General features: G+C 31.4%; 1 protein-coding gene across 1 annotated transcript in view; it reads right to left on the bottom strand.

Moving 5' to 3' along the window:
• Smp_163360 (Dystrophin, putative) overlaps positions 1-22,898 on the bottom strand; it is a gene marked incomplete at both ends in the record, with an annotated part of 117,723 nt that overhangs the window by 44,737 nt on the left and 50,088 nt on the right. Inside the window, 8 exons of the mRNA XM_018799076.1 lie at positions 422-907; positions 2,427-2,642; positions 8,252-8,461; positions 9,898-10,016; positions 15,157-15,441; positions 16,613-16,744; positions 19,578-19,683; positions 19,797-20,081. Of these exons, the coding sequence (XP_018646639.1) occupies positions 422-907; positions 2,427-2,642; positions 8,252-8,461; positions 9,898-10,016; positions 15,157-15,441; positions 16,613-16,744; positions 19,578-19,683; positions 19,797-20,081 (1,839 nt within the window). The remainder of the gene's footprint in view (positions 1-421; positions 908-2,426; positions 2,643-8,251; positions 8,462-9,897; positions 10,017-15,156; positions 15,442-16,612; positions 16,745-19,577; positions 19,684-19,796; positions 20,082-22,898) is intronic.

Below are 22,898 nucleotides of genomic sequence, written 5' to 3'. Positions count from 1 at the left end.
TAATTCCCATACTGATAAACCTAAGTATGCTCGAAAGTACAAAATGTATTGTTTAATATTGATTCTAATTGCTTCAAATATTTCATGAAGTATTATATTGGATATGTTCAAATCCGTCTGAATAATTTCTGTGTAATAATCCAGTTGTATTGTCACTATCTTCAGTTATTTATAACATTCATTGGCTAACAATTATCAAATGTCTGTAAACTCTATCTGTAAATAAGTCCATTTTACTAAAAAGGCTGTCTTGTTTTCGTCAAGTCGGTAAAATCATCTGTCATCAGTTTAAATGTTTAAATGGGAATTATTTATCAATTAATTTATAGGATCCAATGCTAATACCAATATTATTACTATAACTGATAATAACGATATTAATAATAGCAATATAAACTGTATGTGAATAACCAAAAAATACCTTGATGATATTTTCCAGTTTTTTCAAATCATTCGGATCATTTATAATGGAAAATTGTGATAATTGTTCTTTTGATTGCTGCATCCAAACTTCCAATTTTGCAATATCTACTTGTACCACATTTGATATAGTGGTAGTAGGAGGAGTTGTAGTTGAAGACAATATTGTTGAACTATCAGTTGTTGAGAATTCAGTAGTTGATGTAGACAATGGAGTGTTATTATTATTAGCTGTACTTGTATTATTGTTTGCAGTTAATCGATCAGCTGAATCATTTTTGCAAGTTACATGGGTATTAATTAAAGTTGTCGCTGAAGAAGATAAATTTGACAGTATTGTTGTACCAGGAAATTCTTGATTTCTACTTATTATTGTTGAACTATTGGCTTCAGCTAATTTAGCTCTTAAATGGTCTCGATTTGACTTTGTTAAATTTCTCACTTCATTCCAATCATTGTGCAGTGATTGAAGTCGATTAGTTGTAAGCTGTATTTTTTTCACACCGAGTTAGGGAAAAAAAGGGGTTTTCAATTCAATTATCCAAGTAATATACATATACGCATTTATTCCACTGCTAATTAAATCAAAGTTTATTCACTTAAGCTTCTCAACGATTAATGTTTATCTTTATTGTGATCAATGAATCTAGTAAACAATCATTTACAGTCAGAAATCGATATTTCTACTCAGCGTAATCACTTATATTTGAATAGCTGTATTCTGTGTGACAGTGGCTTAACTCAGTCGCAGCTCCTTACTTCGTCTGTTTAAACCATCTCAATTTAAGTTTATCTTATTACTATATATCCTATGAATTTGCTTAACCATTTATGCATTTTAAAATCAAAAAATGTTGGTTCTGGTAAACTCATAGTTAAGCACAAAGAAAGTAGAAGGTATGCAAAATGTGTAATCAGGTACACTCACCACTAGTCATAAGATTTTATGAATCTTACTGGAGTTAAAATGACTTGAAATCACCTACATGTTATGTCAACGGTTAAGATGAGAAGTAATATTGGAATAAACTAACTATATTAATCACGATAAGAAAGATGTCTGACATGAATCAGCTAATCACGTTCAAATAAACTAAACAATTCACCAAACTTTCAGAGAAGCACGCTCGAATAAGTTACTCGTAAACGTGACTTTAACTAGCTGAAATTGCTATCCAACCTTTATGTTTATCTGTACCATTCGATGATTATCGTTGATATGTTTGTAAACAAATGGATTAATACTAGTAAAGTTCACAAGTAAATCCTATTATTTAGGCAGGTAATCTATACCGATTTGCTCAGTTTTAAAATAGTTTTCATAAGGAATGATTACATATGTATGATTGGTTTTATATTGTGAATATCCTTAATCCTCATTTTTCATTTGTCCCGGTATGACTTTGTAATTGATATCAGGTCACTAATAAAACGTAAGAAAAAAACTGTGAGTGGACATAGGATTTAGCCTCATACGTAAATAGACATCTATTTTTATCCTAGTGAAGACGTTTTATATAGCCCAAACACTCGATTCCACTCATCGTTGAACCAAAGATCCATGAACCTTGAGATGAGCACAATACGATTCGTATATTCTAAGCTTCTCATTTGTAATTAAATAAAGCTACCATTCAGTATAACAGGTTTTAGAACTATATCAATTCAAACATGGGTAGCTTCACAGAACACTGCTTCCAACTAGGACTTTGATAAACCCATCTCAATGCTAGTCACTAAAAGATACGAAGCTTTTGTTTTATTAATTGGCTATCTAACTAATGAAGCTCCAAGACGAAAAAGTCACAATGTATTTTAATATTACAATATGTTTTTATCTCTAACCTCAAAAAATGTCATTATGTGGCGAGAGAATAATAGTCCTTCAATAATTCTAAATTTTTAACCTGCTAAGCAAATAGCATAGTAGAATTTAACTATGTCTAAAGATTTGTAAACAAAAATGAACAAAACGTAAAATTTCCTTTTTTCCAAATTCAATATACCTCAGTATAAGCTGGACTAAAGTATTCCAAAAGCCTTTGAGCGACTTCGTCAACTTTTTGTAAAGTTGGCTTTAACGTTTTCATATCATTTAATGCTTCACAACTTTCCTGTAGTTGAGCTTGAATAACTGGTACTGATGGTAGATGTGCTCTTGATACTGAATCCAAATAATCTGCCATATCCGCAAGCCATTTTTCAATCCCTTCAAATTGATTCTTGTTGATAAAAAAAATAAAAGATGAAATTGGTAGTTATTACTTTGAAATTACGAATAAAACGGTCAACTGTCGTAACTTTAATAAAGAGGTACACTTTTAACAATGGTCATTTGGATTTTAGGAAATGACGAATTATTTGGTTTTGTGTTGTTGGAAAAGTTAAATATTATATGGATAGTGAACGAAATAAAACAAGACTTTAAAAAACTGGCAAGAAACCTTGTGTGCTCACTCTGATTGATACCTATTGGCAAGAAGCGTTTATCAAGGGTAAAAATTCAGTCGGTTTGTAGTGAACAAGAACACATATAGGGACAAACAATGTACTTTAATACAAAATGACAGTTTTTTCATCAAACTTAAAAACCATACGTTCAATACTTCATTTGAAAATCCTCCATCAAGTGTCTCAAACTTCATTGTTCCTTCGTCTCTATAACAACTACTCTTTGTTCCCGTTCTCTTCAATTTGATCTTCCTGACCTTCTACGGCCAGGCATTCCACTTCTGATCGATGATATATACTACTTTTGTCGACAAAAGTAGCACATATCATAGGTCTAGTGGCTTCGAAAATCACTAGGTCAAACATTTTCCATATATCCATTTACCAAAGGAAACGTGAATTCCAGAGACTGTACAAAATGATATAGAGGCAGACATTCAATGGATAGGATAATGATGAAACGAAATTAAACATCATCCTGGAGTGCTACTTGTTCGGTACATAAGTTACCTCAAGTCAATGAGGGAGTAAACAACGGGGATTTTTCTAGATTTTCATTAATAGTAATCCTATTTCAGTTAAATATACATTACATAAGCTGTGAAAAATAGCTGAATAAGTTCAATTTACATTATTTTCAACATACTAAACATGGTAGAAATAACATATTTATAAAATCTCGAGTAGAAAATTAAATCTCTGAGGTCTAGTAGTGTAAGTCACTTTGTTTAATTATTTCTATTCTCTGAAGAAATGATTTACAAAAAGTCAGAAAGCGTAAAAAAGAATGATTTTCTACTCACTAGGATATTTTATTCCTACTACTAACAATCTACTCTATACCTAATCTATTCGAAATCATCAATTCAAACCCTAATGATGATATCTATCAGGCATATATATATATATATATATATATATATATATATATATATCGTCTGGGAAAGAGTTTTAGCCAATTCTTTTACACAAATTTCACTTCTGTTGAGAAATAAGTAATCGATAGTTAAAAAATAAATGTGCTAAAAAGTCCAGCGAAATTTTCATTATTTCTAAGTTGGTGAAAAATTGCTGGTATCGGTATTCTATACTACCATTCTATCATGACGATTATGTATATTACAAAGTAATTTCCATCACAGACTGGTGTTAGTTGAAAAGCAATTGAACAACTAAGGTGAGCTTTGCAAGTGGTCCTTAAAAGTTTAAAACTCCTCAATAGTACACAATTTTGACAGTGAAAAATTCAAACCTTTAAAAGCTTAAGGTCTTAGGAATCGTTGGTCAATGAGTAGTGATTATTTCATGTTTGTCTAGTCGTTTAAATTCTGATCGAATCATATTGACCAAGTGATCACTAATCTAAGTGAATCGACATCTCGTGCGCTATATTGAGATGTTAGGGGGCTTTAAGCAATCAACAGGGAGACCTGAGCGTAGATTTCGTGATACTTGGTAGTCTACAAAAAGAAGTACATGTAATTTTGAGGTGACTGGTGCTTTCTGTTTTACAGTTTGAGATGTTGTCAGTGAGATATGCGAACCGTGTCTTACTTCCTGTAGGATTGAGATTTTTACAATGAATATCTCCAACAACACAAGTAAAACTAAATTCACTTGTTATTGTTCACTTGAATCTTCCTATTGATGTTCAGGACTAAGATTGATCAGTTTCTTATTGGCATATGTGCATACGGTGCAGATTGCCTCAATATTGCCTCAATTCACAAGCATTATAAGAAAAGATGGGTAGTGGCTAGAAGTGGAATCCAGGACACGCGTTCTGTCCTATTTCTGGCTGGATGTACCTGAATCTCAAAGTTGATGACTCTATCAGGACTCAGTAGCTTAATGGATAACGTGATGGCGTTCAAATCGAACGGTACTGGGTTAGAGTCCCAGAGTGAACATCAACTCTGAGATGCAGGTACATCCAGCTGACGAGTCTTATATCAGGCGAAAGGAGCGTCCTGGATTACACTTCTAGCCACTATCCATCTTTGCTTATCAAGTAAAACTATTTGAAATGATTTAGTAAATAAATGAACTTTGGACAAAACTATATGATTGGTTTAAGTAAAATCATAAGAGTGCTAATCGTTACGGAAAGTAAATTTACTAGAATTTGAATGACAAAATCTATCTGTAAGGAATAAATATCAAATATAGGAAGGAGTTGAGAAGAACGACACAATCCGCATATTGATTAAAGAGTGTAAACGCAGAACTCAGAAAGGTTATACGAGAAAATGACTAAAAATTGTTGATTGAGTAAACTAATTGAACTCTTTTCTGGATACTTTTTACCACACATTCCCATCTGGTTATTGTTCATATTAATCAAGCCAAGCCCCCTTTACCAATCTATTAACATATCTCTTGAAAATCACATCAATATAATTCTATGCCTCTAAGTACAACCAATTACGCCATAATATGGCTCCACAAGGATTGAAATGTGACTTTACGAAAAATACATGATTCTGATCGGTTAATCACTAACCAATCAAATAGTACTATGTTATAGGGAATTTCCAGTTATGCGGTTGCAAGACACATTAATCGGGGTATTTTAGTCAGCGATGCTTTGATTAGATCAAAAGTTTAGGTAGTGAAATGTCTCCGGAATTTAAAATTTTCTGAGTGTGGGATTGTATTTTTGTGTACCATTATCTCTCTTACCCTTGGACCAATCAAAAAAGTAGTTCTCATAGTTCAATGAAGAGCCTGCTTGCAGATGGCTAAAAATTATCGACATCAAGGTAGCAGCATTTCACAGATATTATTACCGCGGGCATAATTTCGCGTATATCTGTATTGGGCAGCGAAACGGAGAATATTTTGAGTGATTGTTGGGTTTGTTTTCAATTAAAGAATAGTTAGCCAGACAATTAACAGTTTACTCTATGGTATGAGATAGCAATCATCATAAATTAGTTTTAGCTGAGAACTATTTTGTATATTAATATAGATCCATGTAAATATTTAAATTATTACTTGTCGCATAAATAAACCCAGTTACCGAATTAGATTAATTTGGATTCTACGGACCACTGATTTCCGTCATAATAAAAATTGAACTCGTCTATTACACTTTATATTGAATAGATAAGCAAGTGGAATTTAGTTGGATGATTTGATGACAATTTTATTGTTATTAAATACCGTATAATAACTGATTATTTTAATATATAGAAGATTCCTTTCATCAATATAAATGCTTTTAGATTTTTAAACAAATAATAAGACAGGTGAACACGAAAATTTATTGAATGGGAGTTCCACTGTGACTTCCGCTATATATATATATATTTCCCATCAAACTGGAGTTTCCAAAATACATGATTTACAACGGGTCATTTTCATTATACTGAAACTACATGAGGAACCTTCGTAGGATAAATCCATTAAAATTTAATGATTACGACACCAGAATAAATCCCCTTGCTTTCAAAAGAGTTCAATTAGAAATGTAGCATGAAGGTGTCTCATTTAGTAGTCTTTCTAAAGATGAATAATACATGATTTACTTAACTCATTCCATTGTATTTTAGTGGTTCCAAGCAACTTCTTTATGCTTCAGTCATATGATCATGCGGCTTCTTAGATTGGTTATTTCCATCTAGTTTTCTGTGTACTCTATATTTTTTGTGGATCATTTATTGAAAAAAAAACAATCTTACTTGTTTCCTGAAGTCACATACATTTTGAAAAAATATAACGTGTCCTTAAATTACTTGTAAGTAATGAATTGGTTATTATTACGTTTATTTCACTACAAATTCATAATGCATAATGACTTAAAATATTACGTTTATTAATTCTATACTATTAGACATAAAGTTTCCACTGAGGTTAGTCAAATTTTCAAATTTCAACCACCAGGCTAAGAGCAATCTCATTGATAAAACAGCCTACATGAGAAAACAAGCACATAACCAATAAACTAAGCCGAATTCCAAGGAACAGAAAAATTCATAATTTTGACAGACAGAATTCCCGCAAAGTTGTTCAGCCCAGTAGGTTAGAATTTTTATTTTCGAAAAACCGGCATGACGCTTGATTGGGTTTTGGTTGTCGTCAAAGTTTGGTCTCAACTGAAAACCCAAGAAAAGTAAACAATTGTGTAATCCTAGTATGAAACTCATAAGCAACAGGCACCTACGCACATTCTCGAGGATTAAACACAACCTCTAGGTTTGGGTATGCACTTGGCTTTTTACTTAGTGAGTTAAAATTCAGAGGTTTACTTTTCAAAGTCAACGGCGCTAAAACAAAACTTCCTTCTAATTCTTTTCGGTTTTCAGTGATTTCCCAGTTAATACTAATACTTGACAAAATCCAGTTCCATTTATCCGTTTTCTTAATCCGTTGGATATCTTTGATTAGTCCATTTTAAAAGGCATTGCTAGATATCACTTAGTTTAAGTTTAAGCAGAAAGAAATTATAATATTTGGGAGGCTGTTTCTGAGAAAATTAGTTTTTTTATATTGCTGTGCATCTATTGAAAATGTGTTCATTTGACCATTAACTGTTATGATAACCTTAACCTTCCACAAATTACAGCAAAACAGCCATAAACGATTAATCAACTTTGTATTACAAATCTCATAGTTTTATATACTCAACAAAATTTATTTGTCGTGAGTTATGGCCTTACGGTTTATGTAAATGGTCATAAGAGTCATAAGAGTTTCATTCTGAATATGATAAAAATACACAATTTAGTTGGCTAATGTTCCCAGTGTTTTGGGTGATGGTTCGGTAATGGATTGGTTTCTAATTGAGGAAGTAATTGTTTTCAGAGTTATTGAACTCAGAGTTATCGGTGTAAGGAGAAACTACAATATATTCATGCCATAAACCATAATCCATATGCTGGTTAAGACCTTCCATTAATAACTTTATCAGAGTTTATCTTCAACATATCCATGAATAGTACGCCGTCCTAAGAAGACGATTGGATGATTGATTGGATATAAAGTTTTCTCAGGGATTTTGAAATTCATTTCTTCAAAATTCCTGTACACGTATCTCCTCTGGATTTCATATTCACAAATACAGTTTTCTTTTGAACTATCGGTGATCTTACAGGATGTAGTCTAGACGTCAAGATTCTATCTATGAACTTCTACTTTCGGCCACATCGATGTGCATTGATTAGAGTTGTTTGAAAATAAGTGATTACTTTTTAACGAAGTAATGATTCTTTGACGAGCTGTTAGTTAGTATAACGTTATTTGGCATTTATTTTATTTGAAAATTAGTGAATACCTGATAAATCGACGACCTATTGCCCAATTCATTTATCTATTTTACATGTAAAAGAATCAGTATTTATTATTTGAAATAAAAACAAAGATTCTTTTCTTCACTTACCAAAAATAATTCATGTTGTTCTGATAATTCTTGTAGAAAATCAATTCGCATATTTAATTCTGCACAAACAGTTTTATATTGTTCACGTAAATCTTTTAATGTTTCATTCCATTTGACAGATGAAGATGGTGATGATTCCAGATGATTCTCTGAATTCATCTCCCAATTAGCAAGAAATTCGCTTGTAGCTTCAAAATCTTTTACCATTTTCTGTAAATGGATACAATATCAATAAACAAATAATGTATTTAAAATGAAAGGAAAAACGGCGAGACTGTAATTTTTGGACGACTTTTGAGCGACGTCAAAGTGATCTTGAGAGTATCTACCTACTAACTGGAGCTAAATGACGGTTGTGAAACAGTTTGAAGAGTAAGGATCATGATAGGTATGTCATACAATAATCCTCGATTTTTTTCAAAGTAAAAATAATTATTGATAATGAAATGTCGAACTAAGCTGGGGAGATCATATGATACATCAACGTCACATAGTAGATGGTTATTATGTATGGGTTATTCCGCTATCCAAACTCACCACTTATACATTAATCTCAACCTATCAACTCAAATAGGTAGGAGTAGTAAACACTACTGTGGCATTAAAAATTCTCATGAAATATTAACTTTTGTACGAATTTCCACAGGTTTCATGAAAATTATTAAAACTATTGATAATTGTATTGCTCAACTGAGAAAAAGCATATTTGCTTGGTTTTAACTGACTGACAATTTTCTAACGGTACTGACTAGTTAAGGTTGCTCGAAGTGAGGGATTTTTGAGAACAATTATTTGTATTTTCTTACTCCATCGTGAATCGATTGAATTTTTTTATGTTTAAAATTGAAACACTCAAAATGACAAATAAATACTCAACTTCCGTGAAGTATGCTCTGTAAAAATATTAGTAAACATTCACTGAGCTTTTTCTTACAGTTATCACTAAGCCATGATTGTGATTTTCATGATGTTTACACTTCCTCAACTGATTTTATGCAACAAACTACCAAGAGGAGAGTCTATAATCAATTTTACTATTTTCTTTAGTTCGGTCAATAGATGAATAATACAACTGTATGAAGTGAATAATAATTAGCTTTTTTATGACGTTTATTTTCATCGATATCTAACTTCGATCAATTCTTGATACTAAGTAGCCATATTTTAATGCCATTGGTGATCAATTGCCACAAATACTACATGCTTGAACTTCACTGATTGATGCTTCTTAATATAACTATGGATCACCTTTTTAATTAGTCACTACTAAACATATGATCATTATTAGTATAAGGGGATGATAAGTAAGCAGTTGGGCAGTTGATAAGTTGTTATATTTTGGTTTTATTTAACTTGAAATTACATTTAACGCTTGATCGAATCCACCTAGTGGATAAACTCATTTGGGTGTGATCTATGACAAAATAATCTGTTTGATCTGTTGAATAGTCACAAAAAATGGAACAATACCATTGTCCAAAGCGCCTCGATTTCCAATGATTGTTTAAAAGGAGTCGGTCCATAATAAAACTAGTCCTCGTAAATTGGTCGCTATAATTTAATAATAATTCTGATAATTAGTACTACCTTAACAAAAAAGTGACATATAACGATAGGAGAAAGGATAAACTTTGCTATAAACATACATTTAAAGTAGCAAGTTGTTCATCAGCATCTTCAGGATGACCAATGGTAATTGGTTGAGAAATTGCATCTTTTACTTGAACAATTAGTAATTTAATATCTTCAAATCTTTTATTAATATCTAAGAAAAGGAAAATAGAAAAGTATTTCTTTTACTGAATTAATTCTCGGTTAAATTAAGATTTTCTTATTTGAATAAGTCAGTACATGACTGAGTGTAAATAGGTTCATTTAAACAAATAATATTGATACCATTGAATTTTATAAGAAAACTGATCAATACTGTAAGTACATTACGAATCTATTAGAACTTTTAAATAACTCCAACGATAAGTTTGTCACTAATGTTATTGTATATTTACATGTTCAAAAAACCACAGAATTTTTTTCGTCATAAACTTCCAATCAATCAAGCAAAAAGTCGAACGACAAGTGGTTACAAATCTTTTGTAATTTTGATTAACATTTCATATTATCAGGTAAATGTATAAGAATTTATAAATGTGGATAAGACATTTACAATACAATGCATTTGTGATTTTCGAACGAGAATCAATGAAATTCAGTCTCTTTGATACATTTTGATGACGTAATAAGAATACGAAAATTAACAAAAATATGTGAAATATATTAGCACAATGCATTCCAAACAATCTGATCACACAAACACTTGTTAAGAATATTTACAGATTAAAAAACAAACAAAAGATCACTGAGACAAATGGAAGGTAAGAGGAACCCTAAACCTACCCTAGAAATATTGCTGTCTGGAATGTATAGAATTAATATATCACATAGTTCTGATATTCTTCGTCTTCTTAGTACACTATCCAAATAATTAATGGGTCGGAAACTTGCAAATAAACTATACACCCAGTATGATTATCAGAACTAAGTTTCTATATCTCTTAACCAATCTTTGAAAAACAGTTAAAACCTCTAAACTGAATTTTCTACTTCATGTGTCTTTAAATTTACATTATATTGCTTTGATTATCTATGTTATGAAATTGAAGCTAGACTAATGCAAATCGGCCACGTGAATAGGGGTTTGTCGGTTTAATAGATTCTGTGGAGCTGAGTAAGCACATTAACTACTAAACCTAAAAGGTAAATATTAAAACGATGAGATTTATCTCCAAATAACTGTGAATATGGACACGTAGTACGAATAAACAGTGATTACTTGATGAAATTATTTGAAAATTCTACCAGTGAATTGTAACTAGTTCAATAGTTACATTTTGAAGTCTTTTTTTTGGTTCGAATTCCATTTAGATGTTCGTTACTGATCAGTTTAATATTCAAATAACTTTAACTGAATACACAGATATAGATACATATCCATTATAAACTTTCCAAATCATAATGATTACAATCAACTTTATGTTTAAAACCATCATTAGATGTTTTATAATAATGTAAAATTGCAATCCAAAATTTTTGTCTTAAAATAGTATATTTGACTTCATAGAGTTTTTTTCTTTTAGATATCATACATATTTTTGTAACTGGAACAAGAAAAAAAGAAAGACTACAATATGAGTTACCAATGCTCTTCCTAGTACTCTCACATAGAAAACACTTCAATTGGGTCATTTCATTAAACTGATTACCACTGTTTGAATGATCAATAACTGACTGTTTTTGTGTGATCATATGTTTAGGTGTTTATGTTTGTGTATCTGCATGCAAAGGTTGATCCTATATAGCTAATATAATTCAGATGTTTTCTTGTACAATAAGGATAACTAGCGGAGTGTTTGAATCTGCTGTATTATATAGGTTGGGTATTCAGTACTTATTTAGGTCATGTCAAACATTATTTAAAGAAATAACATTCGTGAATCGTTCCGTTAATATTAACATTATTGTTATACTTAGTCTATTGGTTACTCGTAAAAAGTCAGTGTACTTGTTTTATCTTTGTTTAAATGATCAAAAGTTAGTGAGATGAGTACAAAATAATAATAATAATAATAATAATAAATGTGATCAAATGGTTCGAAATCCGTGATTTTTTTTACCATGAATTAACCGTCACTTAAACAAAGGTTGACAACTAAACGGTACTGGAAAACTGTTTCATCATACTAAAGTGCATCTTAGTAGTTTGCATGCTAACAACCTTACATGGGGTGGTACATAAAATCATTACTTTGTGATCATGAGATCAATAGGTCGGAATTTATCAGTTCACACTTGCAACTTCAGTGAATGAGTTAGGATCAGTTAATACATTTTAGAGACGTTTGAGACTCCTCAGTAGTACAAGCCCATAATTTCACCAGGGCTCGACCTTATGAAATGGAAAAATAAACTGATGAATCGTTGATATAATATGCTCGGAGAATAAATTGAAGAATGAGATTATTATCTTTATTTCATCTAGTGATGTACCCGAAGATAGTGACAACAGTGATAATATTAGCTCTTTGATTCAATATCAAATAAAATGTTTCTTTTTTAATTTACAAAATATTCTCTGTAGTCATTTCAACTGATGACAATGAAATCTGTGATTTCATTGAGCTCTATTTTCAGACCATAGTTTTTCTATTTTGGTGGTAATTGATAGATGGTTCAAGCAATTTTAGTATCACGGTTAACTTTCCTACATTCGTAGTTAGTTATAATAAATGTAGAACTTGGTTATTCGTACATCGGTCCCAGTTCCCATACCATACAAAAACAGGAGGATCAAACTATTAAGATACAAAAGAAAGTCGTTTCAATAATTGTAAACATAACTGAGGATAGAGAACATAATTCGTAAAGGAATTAATTTGCCGTATAAAAATTAAAAGGTAGTCTTAAAACTTAGGACCTAAGAAAAGACGTAAATTGAAGACATCTGCGACACTGTAACATATTCTGAAATGTGTCATCCGAGGTTTCTAACCATTGGTCATTACAACTGAATGAACTCAAACCTGATAAACAACATCTGCCAACATGGTTTAGACTAATGGTTCGTGGACTTCCTTATCCATTCCTAGCAATGTAACAGTTAGTGCCCTTACAGTGCCTTCACCCTCACACGAGGTTATAGATGTTCAAGTTTATTGAACCCTTCTATAATTCTTTTTGGTAGATAGACAGTGTTATTTTAGTCCATAATGATTCGCTTATACCTTTATGGTATGTGTACCATTATGTTTATGCAAATAAGTATGGACAAGTGATTGCATGTGACAGCCTATACACTTATTTCTCTTCTCGCTTAAATCATCTGATGAATTACTCACATGACCATACATATTGTTAAATCACCTTTGTTAATTTGTCTCATTGTGTATTTGGTGTAAAATATGTTAAATATAAACTGTTTCCATAACTTCGGTTCACCTTCTGGAAACTGCACATCGTTGAGAGCTATAGTGATAACGTTTGTCAAGTTGTTCAATATAGGAAGTATGAGAATAGCCTGAAATATATTTTGCAACACTCTGATATCTTAAGTGTATTGTCTTCGCTAATGCAAGTCAAGTCAAATTTATTATTAACTGAATAAACGACTATAAATTTATGTACACGGAAGTAAACGCTCTTTAGACGCTAACGAATACATGAACATTTTATTCTTTTATCTAAACCTATTTACATTTAACACGGTCAATGAATTCTGTCAGTCTTAACCAGTTCAATGTGTTCTTAAAATCAGTGACAAAACTGTAGTGATAGTTTTGAACAAAAAGTTAATTAAATTATAGTTTTTTATTTGTACAGTATTTAAACAATCAATGTTCAACAGGTCAAATAAGGTAAACACATAGTATAGAAAGTAATATTTTTCAAACTGACAGAAATCGTTGAAATTATTTAATGATATGTACTGATCATTTATTTCGGAGACTGTTTTTCTTTCATATTAAGACTATTTAGTAGTTTAGTTTTACAGTGGTATTTTATATTCAAGAGTTTGTGAAATTAGATAATTAGTTAAGTAAAATGATAAAATATATTCTCAGTATAGGGTTGTGGAGATCGTTGAGGTTTAATTGAGATCATGAACTGATAAATGTTAGACCATCATTGAATAACCTAGAAGATGGTACCACAATATGGTGGATTGAGTGAAGTTAAACATTATTACCTTTGGATGCTGGCTCAGTGGTCTAGAGGTTAAGCGTTCACGCACGAGATCGAAGGTCCTGGGTTTGAGTCTTGCGTATGGGATCGTGGATGCACACTGTTGAATCCCATACCAAGACGAAACGCCCGTCCAGCGTTTCCTGGTTTTAACTGATGACCTAACATTGATTGGTTCATGACCTTAAATAAAATACATTATTTTTATGGGCTATAGGATTGAATTTTTGCATTTCTTGGTAAAAAGTGTAAAAAGCGTATTCTTAGCTTTATGGAAGCCTTAATGATTAGAAAATTTAAACCACTTCCGTATGTACAAAAAATAGATCCCCCCTGATATTCTTTAAGCCATAATAATACCTAGGTGGTGTAAATGTGTATGTGAGAGTTGGTTCTTCTATATTCTATCACTTCTGTCTTCTATTTTCAGTTATCCATTTAGATTTACTTGATCTCTTATCTAATTTACCTTCTTAAGATTTATATATGATTATGCTGATAATTATATTCAGATTATTGCCTTAAGGATAGAAGACCGAAATTCTTTTTTAATCCTTTTCTAGCAAGCTTCTGTACATATCTGATGTTCTCTTGAGTATATCAACTAAAGGTATTGACACCGATGTTCCTAGTGGCAGGTTCTAAAGATTGATCGGATCGCAATCAGATTATTGCAAAAGTATTGTTCAAATAAATCACATTTTTTCATATCAACTTTGTTTCGGTATTATATTTTAGACATGTATAAAATGGAAATGGTTGTTTTTTTTAAGAAAAGTATCGTCATTCCTTATATACAGAGATTAATGAATTACATTATGTTGATATTTGTCGTGGTCTAAAAGTTTACTTGTTTTAGCACAGGAATGAATAGTCAGTTGACTGTCAGCTTTTCTAATTAAAAGCTCCAAAAGTATGAATTTTGGATATCTTATTAGTCACTAACATAGAAAACATATTACAAGTAAATCAAGCTTTTCACTGATACTTGTCCACTGTTTGTTCATATTTACATACATAACAGTGTAAAAAAAGAAATCCGAACAAATAGTAATGATTAGTGTTGCAATTATAGAACGTAGAAGTTTCGAGAAAAATACACATGAATACACACACAAAAGAAGGCATACATATCTATGATAAAAATAATGATTCAACCATTTACATACTTGCAATATCAATCTCTGATTCGTTACCGGATTGAGATTTCATTTCATTAGTGAACAATTTAGATTCTGGAATTTCTTTTAAATCATCTTCATTTTTCAATTTTAATAATTCATCTTTTGATCGAGTTAGTAATGCGTGTATTTTAGCTGCTTCCTGTTGAAATTCAACACTTTGATTGGAAATTCTCATTTGACGATTTGCTTCGATAAGTAATTTATCAAGATATGTCCATCTTTCTTCGATTTCATCGAATAGTTGATCGAGTTCTTCAATATTTTCACCGGCTATCATTTTAAGTAAGTAGATAATAAATCAGAATACTCAGTCAATTAACATTGTGTATATCTTGAAAAAATATATAAATTAAGTTATACATACTACGCAATGGACTAACTAAACTACCCTACATTAATAACTTATTGTGAACGAATCGTATTTTTATTCGAAGAGGTTTTATCTTTTTGATTTTGGTGTTAAAGACTGCAGCTGTTTATTCTCTTTTGGAATATGTGGGACGATTGCATTGAAATTGCTTTACAGTCACAAAATTAGGTAAAGTAGAATAGTGGATAGCAATGGATTCAAGGATACATGTTTTGTGCTATTTGCAACACATCAAATAGACATGACTTCATTCCAGTGTTGATGTTCACACCGTGATTCGAATCCAGTATCTTTTGCTTCACATGCTCAACGAGTTAGCCAATGAGCTACTGAGCTCAAACAGAGAAAGGTGCTGGGCTTGAGTCCCTGTGTGAACATCAACACTGGGATGCCAGCACGTTCAGATGGAAAGCCCTTAATTGGGCACCATCTAACTTTACTAAAAGTGGAGTTTGGTAGAGATAGAAGCATGTAACTATTTTTTTCTATATATATATATATATATATATATATATATATATATAAGTATTGAAAGTAGATTAATTTTTTTTGAACTACATAAGCACAGTCTAATACTCAAAGAAAACTGTATACTTGATAGAACTAATCACGCCAACTAGATGAAAAAAGAATGAAATTTATGCATAAAAATGAAACCACATTAAACAAAGTGTTAACATTTGAATCTTCTAATTAAAACAAATACTATAGTAATGTGATGATATTATTTGCCCTAGGGTACGCTGATTTGTTTTTAAAAGTGCAGATAACCGAACAATTAATTCAAATCAATGTTCGACATATTCCCCAAAATACTCCAAATCTTTGTTTGTAATTTGAAAAAACAATCATGTAATCATATTAAGAAATATCAATAACCATTACAATCGTTATTATTATTACCTTGAGATAATTCATCGCGATACTGTTCTCCTAGGAGAAGAACACGTTGTTTTATATGCTTCCAGTCCTCAAGTTCCTTAGTTACACGACTAATCACTCTGATCGCATCATCGTCATCATCATCACCACCATTATTATTTTCAGAATGAGGGGGTATATTATGTCGACCTAAAACTTGAGTTTGTCCACTTGTCTCAAGTGCACGACGTTTATCCATTGTGATTAATTCTAAAATCTCTGCACTATTATCCAACCAGTTTAATAGTTCTTCAGCTTTAGACTCAAATTCTGCACGATAACCTGTTATTTTTGAATGAAAAGTTGATTGATATTTTTTAAACATTTTAACACTAATCGTAATGAAAAACGAATCTAAAATAGCTCAGTTATACTGAAACTCTAGACAGTTAAACAACACTACATAACTTGGAGATCTCTGCTGGTGAGTTAACAGTTCCATAACTATTTAATTTATTGTCTAGAAATTATGATCACATTAAAAAAACTTTCAGGACCACGTACTTCTAATCACATTACCTGAAGTTTCATTTCAAATTGATAACCTGTACAATCACTCAGTTCAAGAGTAAAGCAGATTCTTACTGATAAAATCCAATAATAGTCCCCATGGTAAACAAAATGATTATACGTAAGCTTCAATCGTTAAACAGTATCATACTTACTACAAACTCAAAGCTAAGATTTGTGTAACATCATGATAAATGACCACAAATTATGATGACGAAGAAGCTGTTTAAGTTCTTTACTGTCTCTTAAGACAGTCCTCCAACCGTCTTCAACTTTTTGAGATGAAAACTAACTTGAAACTCACTGATTCGGTGTATTTGATATGTGACACGGTAAAATCCAGGACGCGGGTTTCACCTTATTTTCAATTCGTCAGCCGTGTGTGCCTGAATCATAGTTTTGAAACACATTGGAACTTAAACCCTGTACCTCTCACTTTAACCACACAACATGCTATCCCTTAGGCTACTGAGTTCAGGTAGTTACTAATTTGTTACTGTCTGTATATATTTCTGTCGTTGACATTTCAGATGACCATTTAACAACAGAGACTGATCAATCGCGGTTCTGATCATTAACAATGGGGAAATATTAACCCCTAACTAATTTCTTTTGACTTCGTTTAGGGTATTTGAATACACATGTTTTCGAAAGTTTCAAACTGTCATCGCCGTTAAGAGGCGATGAAAATACATATTCCAGTAAAACAAATTAAAGAAACATTTATTTCTACCAACGTAAATATTAAAATTATGGAAACTCATCAACATCCAATAATAAGGATTTTAAAATAATGACCAGATATTATTACTAGATCTTTCCAAATGTCAAAACTATTTAATCAGTCAATTCGCTGACATATTATAAAACTTTAAGCATTTTACTTAATCTGAGATTATCAGTATGGGGTTGTGGAGCTTGTTGAGTTATAATTGAGATAATGAATTGAGCAATGTTAGACCACCACTGAAAACCCAGAAGAACTGCACGGCCGTTTCGTCCTAGTATGGGACTCCTCAGCAGTGAGTGTCCATGATCCCACACGCACTATTCAAACACAGGACCTTCGATCTCGTGCGTGAACGCTTAACCTCTATACCACTGAGCCGGCATCAGGGATTATTGATCCGAAAATATCGAATCATTATTCATAACCATTGAAATCAAACTCTGATGTTTGATAGTAAAAAGTGGAATTATTCTCTTCCAACTAGTAATACTCAATGCCATTTATGTGACATTGTCAGAGTCATTATTTTAAGCTAGATAATATGACTATACTTCAATAAAATTCCTTATATTTTAATACAGTAGATCAAGGTGAAGATGTCAATCATCCAGTTAAATGAAAATATAGAAAACTCATCAACCAATGAAACACAAATTGCCTTATTTAAATTACATTTGAAATCCATCAAAACAATTATCACCAATGTATACATGTCTATTAGGTATGACATAACAAACACTTCCAATCTTTTTTTTCTACTCAGTAACTGGAAAAATGCTGCTTATTTGAGTATAATTTTCATTAAAGATTAAATGGCGAGACGAACCAAACACATTTAAGAGAGCCGGTCTTGCATTGTAGTACGAAATTCATTGGCATTATAGCTGATGTTATTCGTGATAAAAACATTAAACTTAATTCCTAACCCTAACATTCAACTGTAAATCCTAATCCTAATTCCTCATACTAATATATAACCCTCATTTAAACTTGGTAAGTAGGTGGACGTTCCAAGGTCATTTTAGAGTTGCTCAATGATCGTCCATAAATTATAGTTTTACCTACTAAATTTCAATCTATATCTTCTGACAAATTTAAATGTTTTTTTATCTAGCCCATAAGGTTGTGCTACACTAGGTTTATCCACAACAAATAGTTGAGGAAAACGTTAGCCTAATTTACTCAGCATGAATTTATAATGTTACTAGCTTTATTTGCCAAGTGTACAAAAGAAATATTTAAAGAACTAAGCTGATATGTTTTTAAAAAAATTTCGCAGTGGCATTTATGAATTACCAATCATTGAATGAACAATATTTTAAATCATATTGGTCAAATAATGTTAGTTATTACGAATACATCTCCGCTATATAACAGAACTTTTAACTGTTATTATAAATATAATCATAATAATATAAATTGTTATCCAGAATGGTAGCATGTGGAGATTCGTTTTCGCAACGAACTGATTTCAGCTGAAACATTTCAAGGAACAATCAACAGCATTTCCGTCTTTTTTGATTTTTCACTACAGATCAACTTTAGTCGAACAACCATTACAAACCATCAGGCGCTGAACTGCTTTTTTATCATATTGAAAAACTTTTCAGCAGCATGAGCCCACAACTCGACCAGGGACCAATCTCAGGACATAAGTACAGTTTTATTTAAATTTAGAGTTCAGATATTGTATTGTTATTTGTGCAACCTCAGAAAGAGATGCATTAGTTTTCGTTAATAATTCAGTGTCAAAATATTCTATCCATTTCTATCCTCTTGATCGATAAAGTCAACCACATGAACCCTCATTTTGAGTAAACATAGAAATATTGAATAATCAAGAAAATAGTGAGTATAATTTAGTCCATAACTTACCAGTTGGCGACGGTGGAGGTTGCATGTCAAAACGTGAAATTTTTGTTGCTTTATGAATCGTAAGATGACCGCTTTCTATTAATCGTTTAGCTTCTGACTGTGAATTCTGAGAAAAAAGTAAATGAACAAATTAATGTATAAAAATGCTTATAATTAGTGATAAGACTTTAAACTAAACAAAATCAATATTATTTACAGTTAATAAGTAGTAGACATTACCTGTTGATTTCTTAAACAGTTATTTGGAATATTATTCAATAGACCTTTTTTAGTTGTAGATTCAACATATTTCTCAATATCTGTTATATCTTTTTCTGGCCAATCTTCACAATTGATTTGCGGATCACGTAGTTGACTCCAACGTGATACTAATTGGTCGACAATTTTTTCAACTAGACGACTAACACTGTCGGTATCACCACAAGCTTCACGTATAGCTTGTGCACGACGATCTAAGCTGGCGAGTAATTGTGCCCACCGGGATTCGTGTGGTGATAAACAAGCCTTGAAGTAAGGGAAGAAAAAACAATTAATCGAAGGAGAAACAGTTAAATGTACACGATGTATTTTAAAGAAATAATTAATTAACTATTGTAACCTAAATTATCAAGTTAGAATGAAATTGGCTTGATGCTTACTTTACAAACTTTCTATTGTCAGATTAATCAATACGTTTTTGAGCACTTATATTCAAGTATACAAGAACTTACGTTTGTCTTCACATAACATATTATAACCTTGATTTGTGAGTACTTGTTTTCTTGTAGTTACTATCGAAGTTTTATTAAGGTTGGTTCATAATAGATAATAATTTTTGGCAAGCAAGTACGGCCTCTCACTTTTATTAAAAGAATTTGGTCTGGAATTTATACTTAAACTTTTTTGCATATCCAGACATGATCATTTTGAACTTACACTGAGCTTAAGAGAACAATAATACAGTTAACCCACATATTTATTACCTTTTTACCACAGAAGTATGGCTTGTAAAACAACAACAATACAAGTTTAAGTTAGTTTATTTAATTCAAGAAAGAATGGTTTTCAGGTGATTACAAACAGTGAGCAAAATGAATGGATTATTTATGTTTGTGGTAGTACCAACTATTCAATTTGTTTATCACAAAAGGTTTAGTCAGAGATTGGAGTTTATACTGGTGTGAAATATTTGGTTTTATTCACCGGGACACGAAGGTTATTATACAATTTTATATTGTCAGTAAATGATTCACATTATGTCCATCAACAATGATTGAAAACAGAATGACGGGATTAAGATCTGAGAGCCATTAAGCTGTAATGTAAAGTTTCAAATGTCCACAGTTGGTGTTGGTATTTCTGAGTTGAATGGTTCACTTGTAAAATTTTCATTATATTTCTAGACAACACAATGCGTGCTAATTAAGAGAAAAGGTGTAATATTCGACTATCTCTGTTAGAAAGAACTTAGTATATACCTTCGTGATTGGGTTATATTTGTTAGTTGAAGATGTTTAATCTATCGATGTTGTAAATTGTATACATTTATTAAACTACTGATTCATTCATGTCAGTATATGTTTATATAGTTTTGATAAGTATTTGGATCAGTTACGGGTTTATTGTTGTTGCATATTAAAGTCTTCATCCCTAGTTTTTACTCCTTCCTTGTGTTGAGTAAAACGGTGTTTTGTCCACTTACAGTAGTCCCCAATTATACTTAACATAGCTTCAACAAGACCGAAGGTCCTGGGTTCGAATCCCGCAAGAGGGATGGTGGGAGTCCCATACTTAGACAAAACGGTCGTCCAGTGCTTCCAGGTTTTCCACGTTGATCTAGCTTTATTCAACTAATGAATTTAACCATTAAAATGGAATTTGACTAGTTAGTCTCGTTAACTTTATATTGGTCGACTTTTTCGCTGACCTGGTGTCTGTAAATAATTTTTCTCACCGGTTGATAAATTGGGTCTATTTTGAGATGAAAAATAATTTTAAAATCACTTTACAAACATCTAACAATTATTTGTCACTTTCAATATTTCAACATTTTTTCTAGTTATGTTCATTTCCACAATTGTTTACATGAATGAATATGCGCAAATATCTTTAGTGATACTCAATAGCTAGTGTTAGGTTTCACAAACAGAGATAATGAAAGCACTGTGATAGAAAAATGAGTTGATCTGAAAAATGTTCCATCAAAATAAAAGAGATTAATTGCTCTAAATTCCTGACAATGAAAGCAAACAATGCATTATAAGTATTGTTTCTAGTATATGTTACGACTTATTGATAAATGATATTTGGTTTGTCTCCCATTGCGATTGGTTTCTTTAGCTTGCAAAATGTGAATTAGAGAGATTTTCATGACCAAACAGACTACATTCGTTTCAACTCTGCTTTCAGATAATCAGTAGATACGCATAACAGTACAGCCTACATGTTCTATTCATGATTTTACAATTTTTATGAATGATTTCCAATGACTTTGTTGATCACTATGTTAAACTGAGGTATGACCAGGCGGTTAGGATTACCATTTCTATTTGAACAAATGAAACAGATTCACTACACCGACACTAGAACAGTTTGACTTAAAATCGGAGTGTTACAATACTAATTTCACTACGTACTCTGATGTATACGAAGCTTTATAAAAACTTAATAAAATGTTATTCATCGTTGAATGTAGTACTGACATAATATTTATATCTAAGTCAAATAAATCTGATAGTTCATTATAAAATAAAAACAACCAATTCCCAATAGCTTAATTCAACACTTTGGAGTCTAACTTCCGATTGCCTCTATTTAGAAAATAAATACAACCTTAAACCTAGGTATACATATCTTTCTTGACAGTGACATTCTTTGCTGAAATGATATTCCAAAATATAGAATGTTAGTTTAAGCGATTCTCATCACTACTAATTAATATTCACACTCAAAATCTATCAGAATTATAACAAGTTATTTCTGTTTAATGAAGAATTATCAGTTAAATCTTGAATTATGAAGTAAGGAGTATTCAAATGATATCCAGGTATATGCTCTGATTCTGGCCAAGATCATATAAATAAAAGCTATTCTTGAACTGAAACGACCAATCCAAGTAGTAATACCTCAATTATCAGTAATCTGTTCTAATGACAAATGATAGTTTTTGGAGACTTCTAAGAGAGAGTTATGAAAAATATATGTCACATAATAGACTAAACAATTGAAAGGTTACATCAAAAATTTTGCAAAAGTTCCCTTCCGTTATCACTGAAGTATAAACATTATAACATTTATAAGGTGGAGTTCGTAGCGAACTCCGTCGCGTTCAAGTCCCGGAGT

Source organism: Schistosoma mansoni (genome assembly GCF_000237925.1).
Source record: "Schistosoma mansoni, WGS project CABG00000000 data, supercontig 0149, strain Puerto Rico, whole genome shotgun sequence".
Taxonomy (NCBI): Eukaryota; Metazoa; Platyhelminthes; class Trematoda; order Strigeidida; family Schistosomatidae; genus Schistosoma; species Schistosoma mansoni.
This window is presented reverse-complemented; position numbering and strand designations above follow the sequence as displayed.